General features: G+C 58.5%; 1 protein-coding gene across 1 annotated transcript; it reads left to right on the plus strand.

Annotated features, from left to right (window-relative positions):
• Positions 1–139: 139 nt before the first annotated feature.
• On the plus strand, positions 140–21,692 carry FAM131C (family with sequence similarity 131 member C). Its single transcript, XM_068968530.1, is given in 12 exon segments — positions 140–164; positions 745–989; positions 4,257–4,416; positions 7,575–7,690; positions 9,762–9,780; positions 15,686–15,789; positions 17,227–17,262; positions 17,508–17,601; positions 19,855–20,040; positions 20,472–20,582; positions 21,443–21,603; positions 21,606–21,692. Coding segments are annotated over 12 exon segments (1,344 nt in total).
• The last annotated feature ends 575 nt before the right edge of the window (positions 21,693–22,267 follow it).

The raw sequence follows: 22,267 nt of genomic DNA on the forward strand, positions 1-22,267 counted from the left end.
CCGTAGCTGGTGGGCCCTCTGCCGTGCCCTCTGTGGGGGCACCCTGAGGTCGGCGCCCTTCCTGCAGTGGTTTGGGCTCCTCGTTGTATATCCTGACCTTGTGCCCTCCTGACGGGGTCTGCCCACTCCCAGTGCCAACATGCCCGCAGGCAAGTTGGATGCAGGTACAGAAAGCGTGAGCCCCCTTGAGCAGAGGACACCCATCGTCCCATTACTCTGGCTCTGGGGGTCTGAACCCCTGAGTGGAGGCCACCTGCCCCCCTAGCTGTCCCTGCTCCTCCCAGAGTGCGCGCGGCTCACCAGGGGCTGGTGGGAACGTTCCAGGCTCAACTCGCCAGTCTGGGGTCTGTACTAGCACAGCCCGCATTTTACAGGCAGGGAAACAGAGTCTGGGGCTGCGTGGTTAAGAAAGAGCAGAAGCGAGCCTTGAACGCGGTCATGCTGGCTTCGGCACCCGTGCCCTTGTTCTCTGTGCCACACAGCCGGCCGTTGGACCCAGGGCTGGCCTGGCCTGCTCCTTCCAGCCCCCGGCCCCTGGATTCCAAGAGCCTCTGAGTCTCCACGTGCTGAGTCACTCAGTCGTGTCTGACTCTGTGCAACCGTACAGGTTGTAGCCCTCCAGGCTCCTCTGTCCACGGGATTCTCCAGGCAGGAACACTGGAGTGGGCAGCCATGCCCTCCTCCAGGGGATGTTCCCCACCCAGGAATTGAATCCGTGTCTCTTAATGTCTCCTGCGTTGGCAGGCGGACTCTTTACCACTGGCGCCACCTGGGACGCCCTGGGAGTCTCCACAGCAGCCCCCGCACTCCACGTGCCAAACTCGCAGCCCGAAGCCGGGCGAAGCCGCATCCTTCTGCTGCCCACAGCCACCCAGGGCCCGCAGGCGACTGCAGCCGCCCAGCCAAAGCCCAGGCTTCGGGCCACAGCTGGGAGAGCCACCCCGCCCAGCCCTGGGCAGCAGTTAGCCCCTCGAGCCAGCCCTGAGAGGGTAGGAGTGTGAACTCTGGAGCCGGCCAGCCTGCTCTGCCACCTCTGCAAGTTACTTAACCCTGTGTATGTATCTCAGTGTTCTCATCTCTAAAATGGGAATGATACTGCTATGGATGTCTTAGGGGTACTGAAAGTGAAAGTGATAGTTGCTCAGTCGTGTCCAGCTCTTTGCGACCTCATGGACTGTAGCCCGCCAGGCTCTCCAATCTATGGAATTCTCCAGGCAAGAACACTGGAGTGGGTTGCCATTCCCTTCTCCAGTGACCTTCCAAACCCAGGGATTGAACCCAGGTCTCCTGCATTACAGGAGGCTTCTTTACCAGCTGAGCCACCAGGGATACTAGGAGGGGATTAAATGACTTCATATAGAGCACTCAGACCACTACCTGGCATGTAGCAAGCCCTTTAAGTGTTAGCTGTCACTTCAGTTTTTAATTTTTGTTATTATCCTTCTGTGCAGAAGCTAATCCAGACCCTCTTGGCTGGGAAAGGGGAAGCTACAGGGGCTTTGAGCAACATCCAGCCTTGCAGGAAAAGACACACTGAGGGGTTGAGGACGTGGGGAAAGTGATTGGGCCCAGATGGAGGCACCAAATGCCTTTCCTCAGAGCTGCTTTGTGTTGTCTTGAGTGCTTATCCTGAGCTGGCTGAGGCATCACTCTCCTGACCTTGTTAGACCCCATTCAACCCCGGAAGGGGGGCGTAGGGCTCAGACATGGGTAGGGTCTTGGCTGAGGTCACACAGGCAGGACCAGAGAGGTAGGATATGAATCCAGGACTGCCTGATCGTGGAGCCTGAGCACAGAACGCCTGCCTGTTGCTTTCTCGGGACCCCGCTGGTGCCGGGGTCCAGCCCCGGTGGATCCAGGGTGATTTGAAGATGGGGATGGAGTCGGCGTCCTTGGAAAAAACTGATTTAATTACAGATAGAGAGGGATTAGAAAATTAGCAGAGAAAAAGAGGTCGAATAACTTGGTTTACATGGAATACCAATCACCACCTACGTAGGCCGCAGGCGTCTTCCCGTTCTCCTGAAGGAGAGGAGGCACTGAGGCCCACCTGGTCCGATCTTAGAAGCCCAGGCAAAATTAGCAGGCTTGGTGGGTACCCATGTACCAGATGGGAATTTGGCCAGAAAATAGGAGAGAAAAAGAGGCTGAATAACTTGGTTTACGTGGGATACCAATAAAATTCCAAGACAAGGAGTTTGCACCATCTACGTTGGGCCACCGGTGCCACTTGAATATCGGAAGGTGCCCCTCCTTGGGCTCCTTCTCGCGTGGGCTTGAAAACCGGGGCAAGTAAGTAGACTTGGAGGGCACCCATGCTCCAGATGGGAATTCAGCCAGAAAAACGGGGAGCAGAAAAGAACGACAAGAGGGAATCAGTCTTCCCGGAAACTGATCCGATTTCTTTATTTTTGGATTTGCTTATATACCTTTTGTTACACATAGGGATGAATACAGAGCCACGCAGGGGTCAGCAGTCCTGACCTTTATCAAAATCAGGTGCTTCACATAAATGTATAAAAAAAAGTCTTAGGGGTTTTACATCATCTTCTGGCCATGAGACCTGCTGATGTTTTATGACCCTTTCTTTCTGATAACCAAAAAACTTATTTTTTCCAAGGGTGTTTTTTCTTAAACCAGGCATCACCCTCCAAATAAAGTTGCATTCCTATAGGGTGAGGGTGTAGCGAGTTACAATCAAGAAAGGAATTTATTTAACCCAAGGTTCACATGATTAATCTTAAAGGTTAATACTTATTTCTCCTATATGCTTAAAGGTTAATACTTATTTCTCCTATATGCTTAAAGGTTAATGCTTATTTCTCCTATATGCTAGTTATATTCATTATAAGGGCAGGGAACATGGAGATTTAGCAGCAAACATCAGCCCAACACATGAAAATCCTTTCACCAATGTTCCCCTTAAGATCTATTTAGTCTTAAGATAGTGATAAAGTGACATTTTTACATAGCAAGGACACAGTGATTTATAACAAAGTACAGTGATCTATTATGAAAGAGAAAATCCGTTAACTCAAAAAGTCTAGTATTGCTAACATAAAAAACTACTATATTTCCTTTTCTATATTCCAAATACATTGATTAATATATTCCCAGGTGCCTAAGGATATGGAGACCAGGCGGCAATCATTGACTCAACAATGAGAAAAGCCCTATGCTAATTAAGAGTCTCAAAATACTCCAAAACTCTCTGTGCTGTTTATGGTTGAGAGGTAGTAAACACTCATGTGCGTAGTGGCAGGAGTATGGATAATCCTGTCACACAAGCTAGTTTGCCAGCAGAGAGGTTTGACCTGAGACACCCTTGTCCCACCCAGGGCAGGGAATTAGCAGCAATTATTGGGACAACAAATGAAAAACCCTTCACCAATATAATTCCTAACCAACCCACTATACTGACAATTTTCCAAAAGAATTTGCCTTTAGTAAGTCTAAAACATCTCGTGCCTCTCAGATTGGGAGGCTGTAAACAATCACATGTGGCCGGACGAACCTATACAGGCGGGCTAGATAACCTTCAGAGCAGTCCGTGAGCTGAAACACTCTTGTCACGCCCAGGAATTTTTATTGCCTTGGAGCTGCATGTTTACTCCTTCTCCGAGAGAGCCGGTTATGGGGGAGAGCCCCCCGTAAAGTCAGAGGTGTCGGCGAGAGCATGACACAGTAAAGTAGGTAGACTCTGGTTTGGGGGTAGATGCTCGGGAACAGGGGGTTTCCTGAGGCTTGATCACGCCTTTGCGTATGCCAAGCCTCCTTCCTCATGACCTTTGCCATGGGCGGAGTTCCTCACGCTGGCCCCCGGCACACTAGGAGAGGGGTACTGAGCATGCAGCCCGCGCTTGAGGCAGTCAACTCTGGAGACACGCCCGTGTCGGCATTCGCTTTGGCTTTGCTGGCACCCGCGGTGTCTGCCCGCCTCTCTCCAGGTCCAGGTCTCTCTGGGCCCATCTCCTGCCCCTGGGGTGAAACTCTCTGCCTGCCCCTGCCCACTGCTCCAGACCACCCGTCACCCTCCTGGCCCCACCCTGGGTCCAGTGCCCTGGGAGCGGTGAGTTGTGAGACCGGGGAGTTCCTTCTGGAAGGTCAAGCATCTGACGATGCCTGGGAGGGGCTGCAAGCTCTAAGGGGCCGACTGGAGCACCCCTTGCACGCCCAGTGCTCTGACCCCTGACGGCGACCCCCCACCCCCCCACCCACAGTGCTCTGACCCCTGACTGTGACCCCCCCATCCCCAGCACCCCCAGGCCCAAGAGCAGAGTCCCTCTGGGCACCGTGGGGAGACTGGGGAAGGGGTGGATGGGGCCTTGCCCTTTAGAAGCTCACAGTCTGAGGCGGGAGACACCACCTTGGACAAACAGCCTGAGGACCTCTCAGGAGCTCAGCGCTCGTCAGCAGGCAAAGCACAAGCTCTGGGGTCTGACTGGCCCAGGTTTGAGCCCCATTTCTGCCACTTACTAGTAGGTGCCCTTAACCTCTCTGAGCCTCAGTTTCCCCATATGTAAAATGGGTGTGAGTGAGTGAGTGAGTGAGTGAAGTCACTCAGCTGTGTTCGACTCTTTGAGACCCCATGGACTGTACCCTGCTAGGCTCCTCTGTCCAAGGAGATTCTCCAGGCAAGACTGCTGGAGTGCGTTGCCATTTCCTCCTCCAAGAGATATTCCTGACTCAGGGAGCTCCTGCATTGTAGGCAGACGGTTTACTGTCTGAGCCACCAGCGAAGTAAATGGGCGTTCAGTTCAGTTGCTCAGTCGTGGCCGACTCTTTGCGACCCCATGAACCGAAGCACGCCAGGCCTCCCTGTCCATCACCAACTCCTGGAGTTTACTCAAACTCATGTCCATCGAGTTGGTGATGCCATCCAGCCATCTCATCCTCAGTCATCCCCTTCTCCTCCTGCCCCCAATCCCTGCCAGCATCAGAGTCTTTTCCAATGAGTCAGCTCTTCACATGAGGTGGTCAAAGTACTGGAGCTTCAGCTTTAGTATCACTCCTTCCAATGAACACCCAGGACTGATCTCCTTTAGAATGGACTGGCTGGATCTCCTTGCAGTCCAAGGGACTCTCAAGAGTCTTCTCCAACACCACAGTTCAAAAGCGTCAGTTCTTCGGTGCTCAGCTTCCTTCACAGTCCAACTCTCACATCCATACATGAGCACTGGAAAAACCATAGCCTTGACTAGATGGACCTTTGGCGGCAAAGTAATGTCTCTGCTTTTTAATATGCTATCTAGGTTGGTCATAACTTTCCTTCCAAGGAGTAAGCGTCTTTTAATTTCATGGCTGCAATCACCATCTGTAGTGATTTTGGAGCACCCCCAAATAAAGTCTGACACTGTTTCCACTGTTTCCCCATCTATTTCCCATGAAGTGATGGGACCAGATGCCATGATCTTCATTTTCTGAATGTTGAGCTTTAAGCCAAATTTTTCACTCTCCTTTTTCACTTTCATCAAGAGGCTTTTTAGTTCCTCTTCACTTTCTGCCATAAGGGTGGTGTCATCTGCATATCTGAGGTGATTGATATTTCTCCTGGCAATCTTGATTCTAGCTTGTGCTTCCTCCAGCCCAGCGTTTCTCATGATGTACTCTGCATAGAAGTTAAATAAGCAGGGTGACAATATACAGCCTTGATGGACTCCTTTTCCTATTTGGAACCAGTCTGTTGTTCCATGTCCCGTTATAACTGTTGCTTCCTGACCTGCATATAGGTTTCTCAAGAGGCAGGTCAGGTGGTCTGGTATTCCCATCTCTTGAAGAATTTTCCACAGTTTATTGTGATCCACACAGTCAAAGGCTTTGGCCTAGTGAATAAAGCAGAAGTAGATGTGTTTCTGGAACTCTCTTGCTTTTTCCATAATCCAGCGGATGTTGGCAATTTCTCTGGTTCCTCTGCCTTTTCTAAAACCAGCTTGAAAATGGGCGTCATGGTGCCTAGTCTGCAGAGCGGCTGTCCCCTCTCTGGCTCTCTCTCCCCGGTTCCTCTGCCTTTTCTGAACCGGCCTGGAGATGGGCGCCATGGCGTTTGCGGAGCGGCTGTTTCCCTTTCTGACTCTCTCTTTCAGCCACCCGGCTTGCAGGATCTTAGTTCTCTGACCAGGGATGAGCCTGGGCCGCCGGCAGTGGAAGCACTGAGTCCTAACCTCTGGACCATCAGGGAATTCCCTGCAGGGTTGCTGTTAAGATAAAATGGGAGACAATGGATGGCAAGGCCTAGCGGAGGAGGTGTTCAGTCAACAGTGTAAGGAAATCACTGTACCCCGGACTATGCCGCGTAGGGCTGCTGGTAAGGTAACGGCCTAATGCAGCTGAGGCTGATCTAGGCAGGCTGCTGGAGGAGGTGAGGCTAGATCAGGGTGTTCAGGGAAGTTGGGCTCTTGTCGCGTAGTCGCACCAGCTCAGGGAGTGAGGGGCCGGGATTCGCGCGCAGGGCAGGCCCATGGGGGGAAGGCCGTGCCCGCCATGCTGTGTCCAGGGCAAGTCTGGAGCTGGACATGTCACGTGGCCGTGGTCCGCCCCATGCACTCAGCCCGGGGGACCCGAGACGCATGGGGGAGCCCTGAGACAGTCCAGGGAGGGCGTCACAAGGGACTTCAGGCCTTGGCTGCATCTCAGATCCTGTGTTTCGAGAGGAGCTTCACCCTCGCTGGGCCGCTGAGTGGGAGCAGGGTGAAGCCTGGGACCCGCATGCCCCCCAGGGCGTGGGACCCGGGCAGACGGCAGGCACTGACTGATGGCTAGGGGTGCCAAGGCCCAGCTCAGGGGCTGGAAGGCCAAGAGAGGAGTCTGGGGGGTTACATGGCAGCCTCACCCCAGGCACGAGTGGAGAGGACCCGTGTGGGAGCTTTACCGCAAGAGGGTGAAGCATTGGGAGTAGCTGCCTGGGTGGCTGGACCTGGCGGACTGAGGAGCCGGTGTGGGAAGGCAGGGGGCATCCTTGGCGCGCTGAGCAGCTCTGGTGGAGGCAGGGCGTGGGGGGACGGAAGGAGAGGACGGCGCTGCCCTGCAGGGTCAGGAGGCCCTGCTGCCACAGTGACCCGGGCCTGTTCTGCGCCTGGCCTGTGGTGGAGGGGCAGTCAGAGAAGGGACCTCAGACCCGGGTTCAGGGGAGTGGGCTGTGCACTGGGAAAGAGCGGGTGCCCCACGGCTCCCGTGGGAGAGGAAGGCGCCCCCAGGAGCGCAGGCTGGGGGTCTCTGCAGGCTGTCCCCCAGCCCCCGCCTGCATGAAACGCTGTGCTTTTCCAGTTGTCTGTGGTGACGTGGCCGCTGGTCCCAGCTGGGTGAAGAGCAGCCTGTGATTTCCCCTGGGGCTGGTTCATTACCTGATGTCTCCATGGCAACCAACCTGTGACATCATGGGGCCAGAGTCCTCAGGGGGAGAAGGCGGCTTTGGCAGAGGTGCCTGCAGCCCTCCTGAGCTGGGTGGCAGGGAAGCTGGGGAGGGGCTGGGAGCTGGGGTCCAGGTCTGTGCCGCGTGGGCAGTCGTGTCCGAGCCCGTCTCCTCCAGGCTTCAGCACCACCTGCCATCCCTCCTTGTTCCCGCTCTGTGGCCCCAGTTTCCAAACAGCTTCCGGCGACGGGCCGGGGCCTGGAGGGAGCCCTGCCCCCTCAGGAGCTCCTGGGGCAGCCGGTAGCCAGTGTCACCCGGCCTGCACCTTGGAGGCCCCGGCTGGTGCGTGCAGGAACCCTCAGAGGGCAACTTTCAAACTTTTTTGACTGGACCCATAAGAATAAGTGTGCTTTGTATCATAACCCAGGACACACACATAGAAAATCCTTACTGTGCACACACGGGTGTCTTTGCAATTCAAAAGAGGCTTCACGAAATAAGGCTTAGCCTGATTGTGCAGTGGGTTCTGACATTTTCTGTTCTACGCCATTCTGTTTCATTCTTTTAAAATATGACCAAGGAAATTGCTTGCTTGACCCACTGAAGGTTCCCCCCCGTCCCCCACCTGGTTTGAACACCAACTCTGAAGGGCCTGGAACATGGCGTCTGTACACTGGAAAGTCTGAAGCCCAGTGAGGCGCAAGATCTGCCCAGGGTCACACGGCCAGAGGTGCGGGTAAGGAGCACAGTGCGTTGCGTGCTCCAGGCGCACACAGCCCCGTCCTCACGGCCCTGCACTGCCCCCTGCTCCTAGTTCCCGGATCACTGAGCTCTGGATCCAGGGCTGGAGCTTCACCCGACCCCACTGTCCGTTCTCTCGTCCCTGCCCCAGACAGCCTCACCGAGCCGCCCCGACCTGCCAGCCCGTAACACCTTCCGGGCAGATCACAGAACCCTCTCGCCTCTTCTGGACACGAGTCCAGTCCATCCAGCTCGGATGGCACTTTGCTCTCCCGTCCCATCTCACCCTCCCCTCATCCCCTGTGGCCGAGGCTTGTTGTTCTGTTGCTAAGTTATATCTGACTCTTTGTGGCCCCGTGGACTGCAACACACCAGGCTTCCCTGTCCTTCACCAACTCCCAGAGCTTGCTCAACTCATGTCCATCGAGTCAGTATGCCATACAACCATCTCATCCTCTGTCGTCCCCTTCTTCTCCCACCTTCAATCTTTCCCAACATCAGAGTGTTTTCCAATGAGTCAGCTCTTCGCATCACGTGGCCAAAGATTTGGAGTTTCAGCTTCAGCATCAGTCCTTCTGTGAATATTCAAGACTGATTTCCTTTAGGATGGACTGGTTTGATCTTGTATTCCAAGGGACTCTCAAGAGTCTTCTCCAGCACCACAGTTTGAAAGCATCAATTCTTTGGCGCTTGGCTGGCCGTACCAAGGGTCATAGTCTGCTCTTTGCTCTGCTGGCCTCTCTCTCCTTTGGGTCCCATTCTCCTGCAGCATGCTGGAGTCGGCCCAAAAACCTTGAGAAAAAATGGGGCAGAGACCGTTTTGTGTTTGTATCTACCTGGAGCTCTAACAGTCTCCCTCGGCTAGCCCTGGCTCACGGGTGACTCCTCTGTGCAGTTGGCACCCAAATGTTCATTCCTTCCTTCTTACATCGAATATTTAACGAGCACCTACAATGTGCCAGGCCCTGGGCAGGCGCTAGGGCCACTGTGGCAAATAAAACAGGCAGAGTCCCAGCCCTCCCAGAGCGTGTGTTCTAGGGGAATCCATGAAGAAGGAAACAGACACACGCTTTGTGGAGTGACGGGTGTAAAACAGGGTGAGGGGCTGGAGAGGCGCGGGCGTCCTGTTAGATGAGATGGCTGCGGAGGCCGCACTGGGGTTGTAGCATCTGAGCAGAGACCTGGGCGGAGTGAGGTGTGAACCGTGTACTCAGGGAGAGAGTCCCAGGTGGAGGAAAGAACAGCCGGCGCACAGGATCCGAGGCAGGAACGCCTGGAGTGAGGGGCAGAGAAGGACTAGGGGTGGGTGGCAGCCAGGGTCTCCCAGGTTAGCACGGGAGATTCTCCGAGCCCACGGCAGTGGGAGGGGGTGGGCCCATCATGGAAGACCTGGTCTGCTCTGACCTCTTCATCCCCTGCTCAACTCTCTTTTCCCCCTATAGTGGTCCACCTTCCAGCCTCTTGGGGCTGGGGTCCCATTGCCTGCAAGCGGCCCTCTTAGGGGCACCAGCAGGCCTCACACCTGGCCCCTTTCTCTGTGTCTGCCGGGCCCGTGATAACACAAGCCTTGCCTTACTGGAGGTGGGAGGGCAGGCTGCCCCTGCCCCAGTTATGGACATCCAAGCAGGGAGGGGTGAAGTGGGCAGGTGAAGTGGTGGCCTCTCCTTTGCAGGCCTCCCAGATCTCTGCAAGTGAGTCCCTGACATCCCCTCTTTCAGCCTGTGGGGAGAAACGGGTAGGGTCAGAAGACACTTGCTCCTTGGGGTGGGGTGGGAGGGGGAGAACTATGACAAACCTACACAGCATATGCAAAAGCAGAGATAATCACTTTGCCGACAAAGGTCCATACAGTCAAAGCTATGGTTTTTCCAGTAGTCATGTATGGGTGTGGTTTTCATTCTTTACATGATTCTCCATAAAGAATGTGGAGTGCCAAAGAACTGATGCTTTCAAACTGTGGTGCTAAAGACTCCTGAGAGTCCCTTGGACTGCAAGGAGATCCAACCAGTCCATCCTAAAGGAGATCAGTCCTGGGTGTTCATTGGAAGGACTGATGCTGAAGCTCCAATACTTTGGCCACCCGATGTGAAGAGCTGACTCCTTGGAAAAGACTCTGATGCTGGGAAAGATTGGGGGCAGGAGGAGAAGGGGACGACAGAGGATGAGACGGTTGGATGGCGTCACTGACTCCATGGACATGAGTTGAGCAGGCTCCGGGAGACAGTGAAGGACAGGGAAGCCTGGTGTGCTGCAGTCCATGGGGTCCGAAAGAGTCGGACACGTCTGAGTGGGTGAGCAACAAGAGTCAGGAGGGGGTTGACGGCTGGGGCGGCAGAGCTGGTTTCAGCCGCTTTGACTCTAGAGGGTGTCCGCCCCGCCCCACCCCGCGTCCACCTTCTGAGTGGTTTTCTTCAAAAGCAGGCCCTCAAAGCCTCCTGGGCCTCAGTTTTGGATCCTAGTAGACAATTCCCGAGGAACTAGAACCATCTCCCTCAGTTGCCCGTTTTACAGATATGGAAGTGGAGGCTAGGAGAGGTGGAGTCGCTTGTACAGGGCCCACGGGAATAAAGGGATTTGAACTGGACAGTCTGGCAGCAGAGCCTCAGCCAGCTGTCTTCAGGGCAGCTCCTGAAACTGGGATTTGCGAGCGACTGGAATGTGAAGGGAACCTTCCAGAGGCAAGCTGTGAAGCGGAGAGAGCGGGCGCAGGAGACGCAGCCGGGAGAGGGCGCCGTCGTCCCGCAGGGGTGGTTTCAGGCTGATTGCACCGGGGATGAGAGGGACGCTCGGAGTTCTCCCGCCCGAAATAAAGTACCTGGGGCCCCGCCCCTCCAGTCACGGGCGAGGGCCACTTCGCTGGGAGCAACATCGCTTCTTGGCTAGTTGCAGCCCAGTTGCGCCTCAGGAGCTGCCTGGTGGAAGCCCAGCCCGCGGGGCGGGGACTGTGGGCAACAGAAGCAGACGGGGGTCCACGGGGTCTGGGGGCTGCGTGGGGCGCCCACAGCCTCCCCTGCCTGCTTCCCCTCCTCGTTAACCCCGATCTCTGCGTCTCCGGTTCTGCCCACTCTCCTCCGCCCAGCCCTGCCTTTGGGGTGGCCTGGCGCCTCCCATCTCCAGCCTCAGACCCTCTCTGGCCTCCGCCTCCTCCCGGAAGCCGCGTCTGTGTCCACGCCATCCGTTCGTCTGCTTCTGTCCAGGCGGCCCCCAGCCAGAAAGGGTGACGGGAGCCGCTGCCCAGGGCAGGACGGTGGAGGCTGGGAGGGGAGGCAGGGAGGGGAGCCTCTGTAGGCATCGCCCCAGACCGCTCCTTCGACTCCGGGCTGGGCGCAAGCCCAGCCGGCCTCACCCCCACTCCCCGCCCGCCTCACCCCCCTCACCCCCCGCTCACCCCCCCTCCCCGCCCGCCTCACCCCCCTCACCCCCCGCTCACCCCCCCCTCTCCGCCCGCCTCACCCCCCCTCCCCGCCCACCTCACCCCCCCGCTCACCCCCCTCTCCGCCCGCCTCACCGCCCCCCCCCACCCGCCTCGCCCCCCCGTCCCCGCCCGCCGCACCCCCCCGCCTCCCCGCCCGCCTCACCCCCCCTCACCCCCCCCACCCCCCCTCCCCGCCCGCCTCACCGCCCCCCCCTCCCCACCCGCCTCGCCCCCCCCTCCCCGCCCGCCGCACCCCCCCCTCCCCGCCCGCCTCACTCCTCCTCTCCCCACCATCCCTGCGCCCACCCAAACCGTCCACCTCCAGACAGCCCCTCCTGGCCAGCTGCCCCATCAGCGCTACCATGCAGCCCCCAGCCCCCGCCGAAAATCATCACAGCTCCTGTGCTTTGCGAGAGGAGGAGCCTCGGCATCAGACCCGCAGGGTTCAGGTCCCGACTGCCCTCGGCGGGCCTTGTGCCTGGGGCTGTGGCTCCCCCACCTGCCCTGGGTTTCCTCACCTGCCAAGCTGAGCACGGAGCCTCCTCTCCAGGCCACGGTGAGGACTCTGCAATCACGCCGGGACAGGAGGGTGAAGAGAACAGCCGTCCTCAGGTGAGGACTTCCTGCCGCTCAGCCTTGGCTTTGAGTGAGGGCTTTGCGGGGCTTCCTGCATGTAGCTGTGAGCTCCCTGAGGGCAGGGACAGAGCTGATCCCACCTCGGTCCCCAGGTGCCTGCACAGTGCAGACGTCCAGGAGATGGGTGCTCAGTGGCTGAAGGAATAAATGGCTACATGGGTGAATGAATGAATGACCAGGCTACAGCTCTTCATATAACTGGACTTTTCTGGATACCCAGACCCCAGCTCTGAGCAGCTCTCAGAGCTTGTGAGTTCTGGGTTAATAGTCTGTCTCACTAGAATGTCAGCTCCACGAGGGTAGAGAAATCATCTCTCTTTTTTTTGGATCATGCTGCACAATGTATGTGATCTTAGTTCCCCAGCCAGGGATCAAACCCACGCCCCTTGCAGTGGCGGCGCAGAGTTCTAACCACCAGTGAGAGAAAGTAAAAGTGTTAGTTGCTCAGTCGTGTCCAACTCTTTGTGACCCCATGCACTGTAGCCCACCAGGCTCCTCAGTTCATGGAATTCTCCAGGCAAGAATACTGGAGTGAGTAGTCACTCCCTTTTCCAGGGGATCTTCCTGACCTCAGGATCGAACTCAGGTCTCCCACATTGTGGGCAGATTCTTCACCATCTGAGTCACCAGGGAAGCCCAGGCTTCACCACTGTCTCTAGTACTCAGAACAGTGGGTGGTACAGAGTAGTTGCTCAGCTAATACCGTTCAGTGAATAGAAGAGTAAGTAACCACATTAATCGAATGAATGGTAAGAGTGTTCCCTGTCATCCTGGGGGACTGGAGGATTCCTCTTAGTTAGACCAAGGATTCAGTCCAGCAATTCTAGTTGCTTGGTTCAAGGTGGGCAATCCCTCAGCAACGACTGTGAACCTAGGATGTGGTAGGCCCTGATAATTCGGCAGTGGTGGGCCGATCCCTGCCCTCCCGCACAGAAGTACTTTTACCAGACGGTAGAAGGCATCCCCCAGGTGTTTACAGAGCCCCCACTAAGTGCAGGTGCTGTGGACGCAGAGCCTCAAGCAGAGCCGCCAGGGTCTCCACCCTCGCGGCGCTCACATTTGTTGTAGGGGGAGACGCTGGACCTTAAATAAGCACAGATACCAGGGTGATGACTGTGGGGGGTGACTGGTGGCTGGCATGGGGACAGGGAGGTGGCCAGGGACGGCTTCTCTTGAGCTGAGCGCTGGATGATGAGGTTCCAGAGGATCTGGGGAACGGGTGTTCCAGGCACGGGGGGGACAGCAAGGACGAAGAGCAGGCCTGGCCATTTGAGGAGCAGCACGGAGCGGAGTGCCCAGGACAGCGGGCGCGGGCGCGGGCTGGGGACTGCGGTCAGAGCGGGCCGGCTGGAGGCCCCCAGGCCGCGAGGCTGGGGCTGGCTCTGTCCCTAAGGTGATGGAAGGGAGGGAGCCGGGCAGACAGAGACAGCCTGACCGGGGGTGTGACGTCCCCGTGATGCTGGTGGAGAGTGGATGGCCCAGCAGGGGAGGGAGGAGGCTGCTGGTGGAGGAGGTGACAGCTCTCATGGGGCAAGGCTGGAGCAGCGGTGCTGATGGAGAGGGCTAAATCTGGGGCAGAGGTCAGAGAGAGGGCTAGGGAGACTTGCTGGTTGATGGATGGGGTTGGTGGGAAGAGCTGGGGAAGCAGGACTCCAAGAAAGTGCCTGGGTTTGTCGTTGGGACAGCTGGGTGGACCATGACATCGTTTTCTAAAGCTGGGGAAGGAAGATGGATTGTGGTTTGCAAGTTCCGTTTTGCCTGCGTTTGCTTGAGATGCCTAGTGGGCAACCATGTAGGGAGCTGGAAATTCAGTCAGGAGCTCCAGCAAAGAGTCGGGGCTGGAGGCATAAATGTGGGTGTCAGCCGCAGGGGTGAGACCTCCTGGGAGAGGGGAGAAGGGAGGTGAGAAGGGGCCCGGGATGGGCGGTGGGTCGGCTCTGGGGTTGAGCAGAGGAGGAGAAAGAGGAGCGGCTGTGGAGGTGGGGGGGTCAGGAGAGGGTGCGGCTGGAGGAGGGGCACCCTCGTGCCTGCTGGGGGGCCGCTGAGGATGGGCCGGAGGATCCCTCTGAGCTTTCTGGACACTTGCCAAGGGCTGTCTCAAGGAAGGCTGGCTGGAACCGGTGCAGGAGAACAGGAGAAGACGGGGAGTAGAGGCTGGACACAGCTCTAAGTTGGGGGCAGAGGCGTGAGCAAGGAGCGGAGGGACAGGGGCTGGGAGAGTGTCTTCCAAGGGTGGAGAGCCTTGGGTTGTCAGGACGGGAGGGGCTGGGGGCCAGCCCAGTGGTGAGGGGACCCCACGTGGCAGGAGACAGGAGAGGCAATGCCGGCAAGAGTCCCTGAGCCCAGAGGCAGCGCAGCCACACTGATGGGCCGACTCTGGGGAGAGAAATTCGGACAACATGGGAAAGAGAGCACGGAGCCCCGGGGGAGGGCAGGCACGAGACCCCGGTGGACGGGCTGGGCTTGGACTAGGGGACAGTCCTTCCTTTGTCACAAGAGGGAAAGCAGACGGTGTGGCGTGTGGCGGGGCAGAGATTCGAGGCGGAGAGGATGGGTGACACCTGCCGAAGGCTCCTGGATCGCACCGAGAGCTGGAGAGCAGCCGGCAGCAGGGTGCAGGGACCCGCAGGGGTGTCCCTGTGAAAGTTCGAGAATGAAAGAGGACCAAGCAGTCAGCCTCACAGGATGCAAACTCGCAGGAATCAGACACGTAGAGGGATCCCTGGGTAGACTGCTGCTGCTGCTAAGTCACTTCAGTCGTGTCCGACTCTTAGCGACCCCATGGACTGCAGCCCACCAGGCTGCTCCTTCCATGGGGTTTTGCAGGCAAGAGTACTGGAGTGGGGTGCCATTGCCTTCTCTGGGTAGACTGGCGGACACCAATTTCACTTGATGCCCGTGACTTTCCCTGGCAGCCAGCAGCTCTGAGGGTCCCCACAAAGTGGACGGAGGGTTAGGCCAAAACAGAGTTAAGAGAGGCGAGTCAAGGGCATCTGCAAAGGAGACCTTTAAGGATATGCCAAGGAGTCTTAGCTGGGCCAGGAGGGAAGTGGGGACATGAGTGTCTTATGAAAGACAGGCGAACAGATGGATTGGGGGTCTCCGTGAGGTCAAGCAATCGCTGGAGGACTGGAGTTAGTAAAAATGGAGTAACAAGGAGAGGGCAGCGAAATCCCGCTGGTGGGATCTGGCTGGACTCCTCACCTGCTGTGGGCCTGAGTCTGTTTTCTTTTTCTTTTTAAACATTTTATTTATTTGGCTGTGTCGGGTCTCACTTGCAGCACGCGGGATCTTTCGCTGTACTGCGTCAGCTTAGTTACTCCAGGGTGTGTGGGATTTTAGTTCTGTTATCAGGGATTGAACTCACATCCCCTGCATGGCAAGGCAGATTCTTAACCATGGACCACCAGGGAAGTCCCCGAGTCTGTTTTCGATGAAATGATGTAATAATTAAGTAGCGTCATCTCTCAGAGCTGGCTTGAATGGGCTTCGTAATAATAGAGCTCTGGGCTTGTCTAAGTTCCTCGTGTCTTCCTTTTTTCCAGATTTGCTCACAAGTGCCCACAAGGACTGCCCCATGCCCCAGGGCACGGACCCCGTGAACCCAGACTTGCCCTCTGTCGTGGCTTCAGACCATGTCACTGGAAAGGTAATTGGTCGTGCTTCGTCCTCCTGGTTCCTGGGCTGTGCTCTGGAAGCAGAAACTGTTTTAGCCTCCTTCTCTCCCTGCCGGGCCTGGCTTCTTCCTGCAGGGTCAGGCCACCCAGGGTTGTATTCAGCTGATGAAGCTCTGAATGGAGCGGGGCATCCAGGCAGAACCTGGTCTATATAGATAAGAGTCCCATCATGAAGGGCCTCCCACCCAGATTCACTCAGTCCTGTAGAGAAGATGTCCTGTTATGAGCCCACGACTCCTTGGCTGCCTGCACTGCGGACTGGGGAGTGAAGGAATGAGTTCTCAGTTCATTCAGACAGATCAGGCCGAACTTGCCAGGGGCCTCAAACCTGGCGCAGAATTTTGACCTTTGCCCCAGAAGCTGTGGCCTGAACTCACAAGTTGATATATCTATCACATATATATATATATGATATGTATATCATAAACAAATGTACACACACACACACACACACACACACACACGATTCCCAAGTGGTGCTAGTGGTAAAGAACCTGCTTACCAATACAAGTAGACGTAAGAGACGTGGGTTTGATCCCTGGGTCTGAAAGATTCCTCTGGAGAAGGGCATGGCGACCCACTCCAGTACTCTTGCCTGGAGAATTCCATGGACAGAGGAGCCTGGTGGGCTACAGTCCATAGGGTCACAGAGTCGGACATGACTGAAGCTACTTAGCACGTAATTATGTTGTTTAATCTGTAAGTCATATGTGACTCTTTTTGACACCATGGACCATAGCCTGCCAGGCTCCTCCATCTGTGGGATTTCCCAGGCAAGAATACTGGAGTGGGTTGCCATGCCCTCCTTCAGGGGACCTTCCTGACCCAGTGATTGAACCTGCATCTCTATTGTGTTGGCAGGCGGATTCTTTGCCACTGAGCCACCTGGGAAGCCCAGTGGTAAAGAATTGGCATGTATGTGTGTGTGTGTGTGTATGTATATATATATATATATATATAGAGAGAGAGAGAGAGAGGGAGAGGGAGAGAGAGAGGGAGAGAGCCCGCACACCACGTGCTCAGCATTGTGCCCGGCCCTTTGCCTACGTTATGCCGTTTATGCTTCCCCACGCCCTGTGAGATGAACGTCACTGTCCCATCTTACAGAGGCGCAGACTAAGACTCTGGGATGTTAGGTGCCTAGTCCAGGGATGCACAGGAGAAACGGCAGTCACAGCCTGAGCCCAGGCCTGCTCCGTCCCCCACGCCCCTGCCTCTCCTGCAGAGTCACGGCTGCCCCGCACCCACCTGCTTCTCTCTGCGCGCCAAGGGGACAGGAGGGCATGCTCCAGGAGCAGGCAGAGGCCGGCTCAGTCAGGGAGTACCGCCCCCTGGGGCTGCAGGAGCCGTGCCCTCTGCCGGCACAGCCTGCCAGGCCCTGCCTGCTCCTTTTTCTCCTCTTGTTTCAGGACAAACAGATGGGTTTCTGCTGGGATCCTTGGCAGGTGAGTGCACTCGCCCCTCCCGCAGTCTGGCCAGCCCCAGCTGACACTGTCGCCCTCGCTCTGTGGGCCCAGCTTGGGCACACAGCGCTGCCAGCCCTGGGGGGTCTGATGGACACAGGGCTGGGGAGGGTCCTGTGGGGGTTGGCAGGACCGCCCAGGACCTGGGGAGCGTGGGTAGTGGGGTGGGAGGGGTGGGGGGTCATCTGGCCGGTTCACCCCCTCGCTCACCCCTCCCCTTCCTACAGACATGCTTCCAGACCACCCACGGCTACCTGTCCGACTCCAGGTCCTGCTCCAGCAACTACAGCGTGGCAGCCCTGGCCACCTCGTCCCTCGTGGGTGAGCTCCGGCTGCCCCCTCCTGCCCTGGGAATCCTCACCGTGTCCCGTAGCCACTGGCGGCGGGAAGGTCAGAGCGGAATTGCAGCCGGAGGGGCTGCATTCCTGTTGGACGCAAGAGTTTTCTAAACGCCGGGCTCCGGGCTCCGTGCGGGACTCCGCAGGACTTGGGGGTTAACCCCCTGCCCCTCGGGGGCGTTCAGTTGCTGGGTTCTCCTGAAGTTGTGGGTGTCTCCCCGGTGGTCTCCCTGCCTCTCTGCAGCAGATGAAAGCAGCCAATTTGTGATGGGTTCCTTAGAAGCAGAGCCGAGAGGGGCACTGTGCTGGGGCTTCACCGAGGGGTTGTTCTGGAAAGCACCCTTCAGGGAGCGAGGGGAGCAGGGCAGGGCAGGGCAGGGGCGGGGCTCAAGGCAGGGCAGGGCGGGGCTCTGGGCGGGGCTCTGGGCAGGGGCAGGGGCGGGGCTCTGGGCAGGGGCAGGGGCGGGGCAGGGGCGGGGCTCGGCGGAGGGTGGCTTGCAGGTTTCCTCTCTCCCAGCCTGACCCACAGAACCCGAGGCTCTGAGGCCGGGGCTGACTTCACACGGCTCCTCCATCCGTCAGTGTCGGCTGCCACTCGGGAGGACTCCCAGCTCCCAGGCCTCTCTGGGTGAGGCAGTTCCCGTCAACCGAGGGCAAGGCTCCCGAGGGCGCAGGTGTGAGCACAGGTGTGCTCCGTGGCGCCCGCAGCAGCAGGGGGTGGTCGCCCCGGCGCGGCCTTCGGGGCTCTGCTCAGCCGGCTCTGCTCACAGGCTGCTACATCCTCAGCCCCTCGCAGACCCCCGAAGTTGCCCCGCTTTTCCTGCACCCGAAATCGTCTCCCTCCGCCTCACCTGCCCCTCGGGGGACACTGAACCACCCGCTCCGGAAACCTCCTCCGGCTGCCAGCGCTCCCCAACCTTTCCGACCTTCGTCTTTCCCATTCTCCCAGAGTTTTGTCTCAGCTTCCTTCATGGATGCCTTCCTTTCTTCCGTCTGCTCTTTTCCTAAAGCAAGTCAACATCAGCTTTTCTGAATTATTTTTCATTATGCGTCTGTCTGTCTGCTTGGCTGCGCCAGTTCTTAGCTGGATCATGACGAAGCTCAGCTGTTGCCCGTGAGATCTAGTTCCCTGACTGGGGGTTGAACCTGGGCCCCCTGCCTTGGGAATGTGGAGGCTTAGCCACTGGACCACCAGAGGAGTCGCCTCTCTTCCTTAAATGTTGCTTTCCCTCATGTCCTGCTTTCTGGGACCAGTGACCCGCAGATCCATGTTCTCAGCCTGGGCTGGAGGAGACACCGGGGATCATCCTTGACAACGTTCTGTCCATCAGCCTGCTCATCCAGCTGGCCTGCTCCCAAGAGCACCCCCCCGCCAGCCCCTGCTCCGCATCTCCCCATGCTGTCTGGGTCCTCACTGACTCCCTTCAGTGGCCCCTAAAGCCTACCCTTGGCCCTAAGTCCTCCAGTGAGGACATTCTTCCTCAATGGCAGGTCCGCCCTGCGCTGCCCTCCTGCTTGTCACGGTGCCGTTGACAGGAGAGGGCTGGTCCACCCCCAGTCTGGGCCTTGTTGAGCTTCCCAGACTCTTCTGCCACCCTGTTCCCAGTGTTGCCCCGCGGCTTGCCCCTGGTGGTCCTGGAACCACGCCTGACTCTTCTATGCCTTCATCCTCTTCTTATCTCTGAAATAGCCTCCAACCTTGCCTCTTTTTATCCAACCCAAACTGCCTTCAAAGCCTGCCTCCAGCCACCTCTTCCAGGAAGCCTTCCCTGCCTGCTGCAGGTCTCACCCTGGGAAGAGCAGGCAGTGTCTAGGCACAGAAGATGCTGTCCCCTGGCTTGTTAACTGCTGGAGGAAGGGACAGCTGGTGGGTCTTGAAGGGTCCATGAGTGAATCTCCTTGAGCAAAAGGGTGTGAACTTGGCCAGAAGGGAGCAAGGGGTGTGGGAGGTCTGGAGGAGAAGGGCCAGGTGGGCAGGAGCACTGCCGGGAGCAGGCTGCTGGCAGGGCGTGGGGCCTGCGGGGGAGTGGGGGCGTCTGTGCAAGGGGACCTCGGGGTGTGGGAGGCTGTGGGCAGGCGGGGCGTGAGGAGTGAGGTGGGTACAGGCACTGCGGGTGGGACTCTGAGGACACGGCTCTGGAGGGACATGGGGGGCAGGCCACTGGACCGGCTGGAGGTGCTGGGAGGGCTCGGCTCTTGGGGCTGGGGCTGGCTCAGCCGCCCTCAGTCTCCGCAGGAGTGGCGCAGAGCACCAGGGACCACATCCCAAAGCCCACGGCCATGGCCCGCGGCCGCGTGGCCCACCTCATCGAGTGGAAGGGCTGGAGTGCCCAGCGGGCGGGGTGGGAGCTGCCCCCTGCCGACAACGACGAGCATTACCACCGCCTTCCAGACGAGCTGTGGGAGGCCCGCTTTGCCGCAGGTCAGCAGGGGCGGGGGTGGGGGACGGACTGGCTGGGTCTGGTCCTGAGAGACCCCGGGGTCCCCCCTGCGGGTTGTCTGCACGCTCAGTCGGTTCAGTCGTGTCCAGCTCTCTGTGACCCCGTGGACTGTAGCCCGCCAGGCTCCTCTGTCCATGGGATTTTCCAGGCAAGAATACTGAGTGGGTTGCCATTTCCTTCTCCAGGGGGTGTCTTTCTGACCCAGGGTTTGAACCTGCGTCTCTTATGCCTCCTGCATTGGCAGGCGGGGTCTTTACCACTGGTCTGGGCAGGGAATCACAGTGCTGAGTGCGGGGGCATTGATGGGAACTCCGATCCCCGGGGCCACAGATGGGCAGCCTCGAGAGCCAGCATGTGGCGCCCGCCCATCTGCAGCCTCTGCGCCCCTGCTGAACCTGGTCCGTCCCCACAGGGGTTGCCGAGCAGTTTGCCATCACGGAGGCCACACTGAGCGCCTGGTCCTCGCTGGACGATGGAGAGCTGGGCCCGGAGAGCAGCCCCGCGGACGTCCTGCAGCTCCAGGGTACAGCCCGGGGGCCAGGGTGGGATGCTGTGGGGCCGGGGTGGGATGCCGTGGGGCCGGGGTGGGATGCCGTGGGGCCAGCGTGCAGGCTTGCTCTGCTACCTGTGCCCTGGGACCTCAGAGCAGCCCCGCAGACCCTCAGCCTTAGGTTTTCTTCACCTGAAAAGGGGGGCTGGTGATCCTTGCCCTGCCCGTTGCCCGGGAGCGCCATGAGCATAAAGGGGAGAATGATAGATAGAGAGGTAGGCGATGGGTTAGATGAGGGACAGAGATGTCGGTAAATAGGTGGCAGACACCGTGAATCCAGCGCTCACTGTGCCGCACGCTTTACACGCGTTGCTTCCATTTATCCTGTGACGCTCTGAGAAGCAGGGCGGCTATTATCTCCATTTCACAAGTAAGGGAAACTGAGGCCTCAGGCTCTGAACCTCAACCTCAGGCAACATCAGTCACCCTTGTAGACCCCCTGGTTACCCCTGAGGGCTTCAGGGAGCCTGGGTCCTGGGTGGAGCTCGCACACCCCCTATGTGCTCCTCCGCCTGACATGAGTGCGGGGAGGGCCAGAGGCCTGGGGAGAGCACTGGCCAGCCCAGTTCTCAGAGCACAGAAGGATTTGAGGCCAGCAGGCTGGCTCCAGAGTCTGTTGTTAGCCATTCTGCTCACTGCCGACACCACACCATCACCCAGGGAGAAAAGGCCTCAGAGGTTCCGTGACATGACCTAGGCCACACAGCTTGGTGCTGATGAAGCTGGGTTCCGAGGCAGGCCCTCCGCCGCCGGCCCCTGCCGCCTACCCCAGGAGGGCGAGGGGCAGGGCTTCCCTGCTCCATCCTCACCCCCACCTCCCACTGCTTTTGCAGACCTGGGGAGCGTCTGTCTCCAGGACAGCCTTCTGAGTGTCCGCTTGCAGGATGACCGTCTTCTGGCCTTCTCCTCCCCCCACGGCTGGCCCTCCCCTGACGAGCCCCCTAGCCCTGGACGGCAGCTCCGGCCGCAGCTCCCAGGGGCCCTGGGGCCCGAGGGGGGGGGGGGGCCAGACCGCAGGGCCCCCTCTGCTCCGGGGACGGCGGCCTGCCCTCCGAGGAGGAGGACGAGGTGTTCTACAACTGAGGCAGGCCGGGCCACACCTGCTGCAGCCTGGCGGGCAGCCCAGAGCCATCAGGACCTCGGGTGCTAGGTCGGCGTTTTGTGACCCCCTAGGGGCAGGCATGGGGTGGGGCGGCGCTCCTGTGGACACTCTGTGCCTCCCCCATGGGAGCCGTGATCCCCTTCCCTCTCTCTACCTGGCTCAGGAGGGCGCCTCCCCTGCAGGGTGTCTGCCACGGGCAGGTTCGAGGACCCTCAGCAGACACCCGGGCAGACTGCCCAGAGGAGCCGACAGCCACACAAGGGCGTGGGGACCCCGCTTAGCCCCAGGCTCAGCCCTCCGCCCTCCACCCATGCTCCGGCCCCATCAGAGGCAGCGGCTCCTCGGGGCGCTGACCCCTGCTCCTCAGTGCTCTTCATGGGACCCTGTGCCTCGGGGTGTCTGCCGGCCCCTCACTCTCCGGATCCACTCCCTGGGGCCCTGCTTCCCCTCCTCGCGCCCCCCTCCACCTCCAGGAAGGTTCTCGGCAGACATTAAAGCGGTGGGTTCTCCCTGGATGACCTTGGCCTGGTCTCTGCAGGGGACAGCACGTCCTTGG

This window comes from Capricornis sumatraensis, chromosome 3 (genome assembly GCF_032405125.1).
Source record: "Capricornis sumatraensis isolate serow.1 chromosome 3, serow.2, whole genome shotgun sequence".
NCBI lineage: Eukaryota > Metazoa > Chordata > Mammalia > Artiodactyla > Bovidae > Capricornis > Capricornis sumatraensis.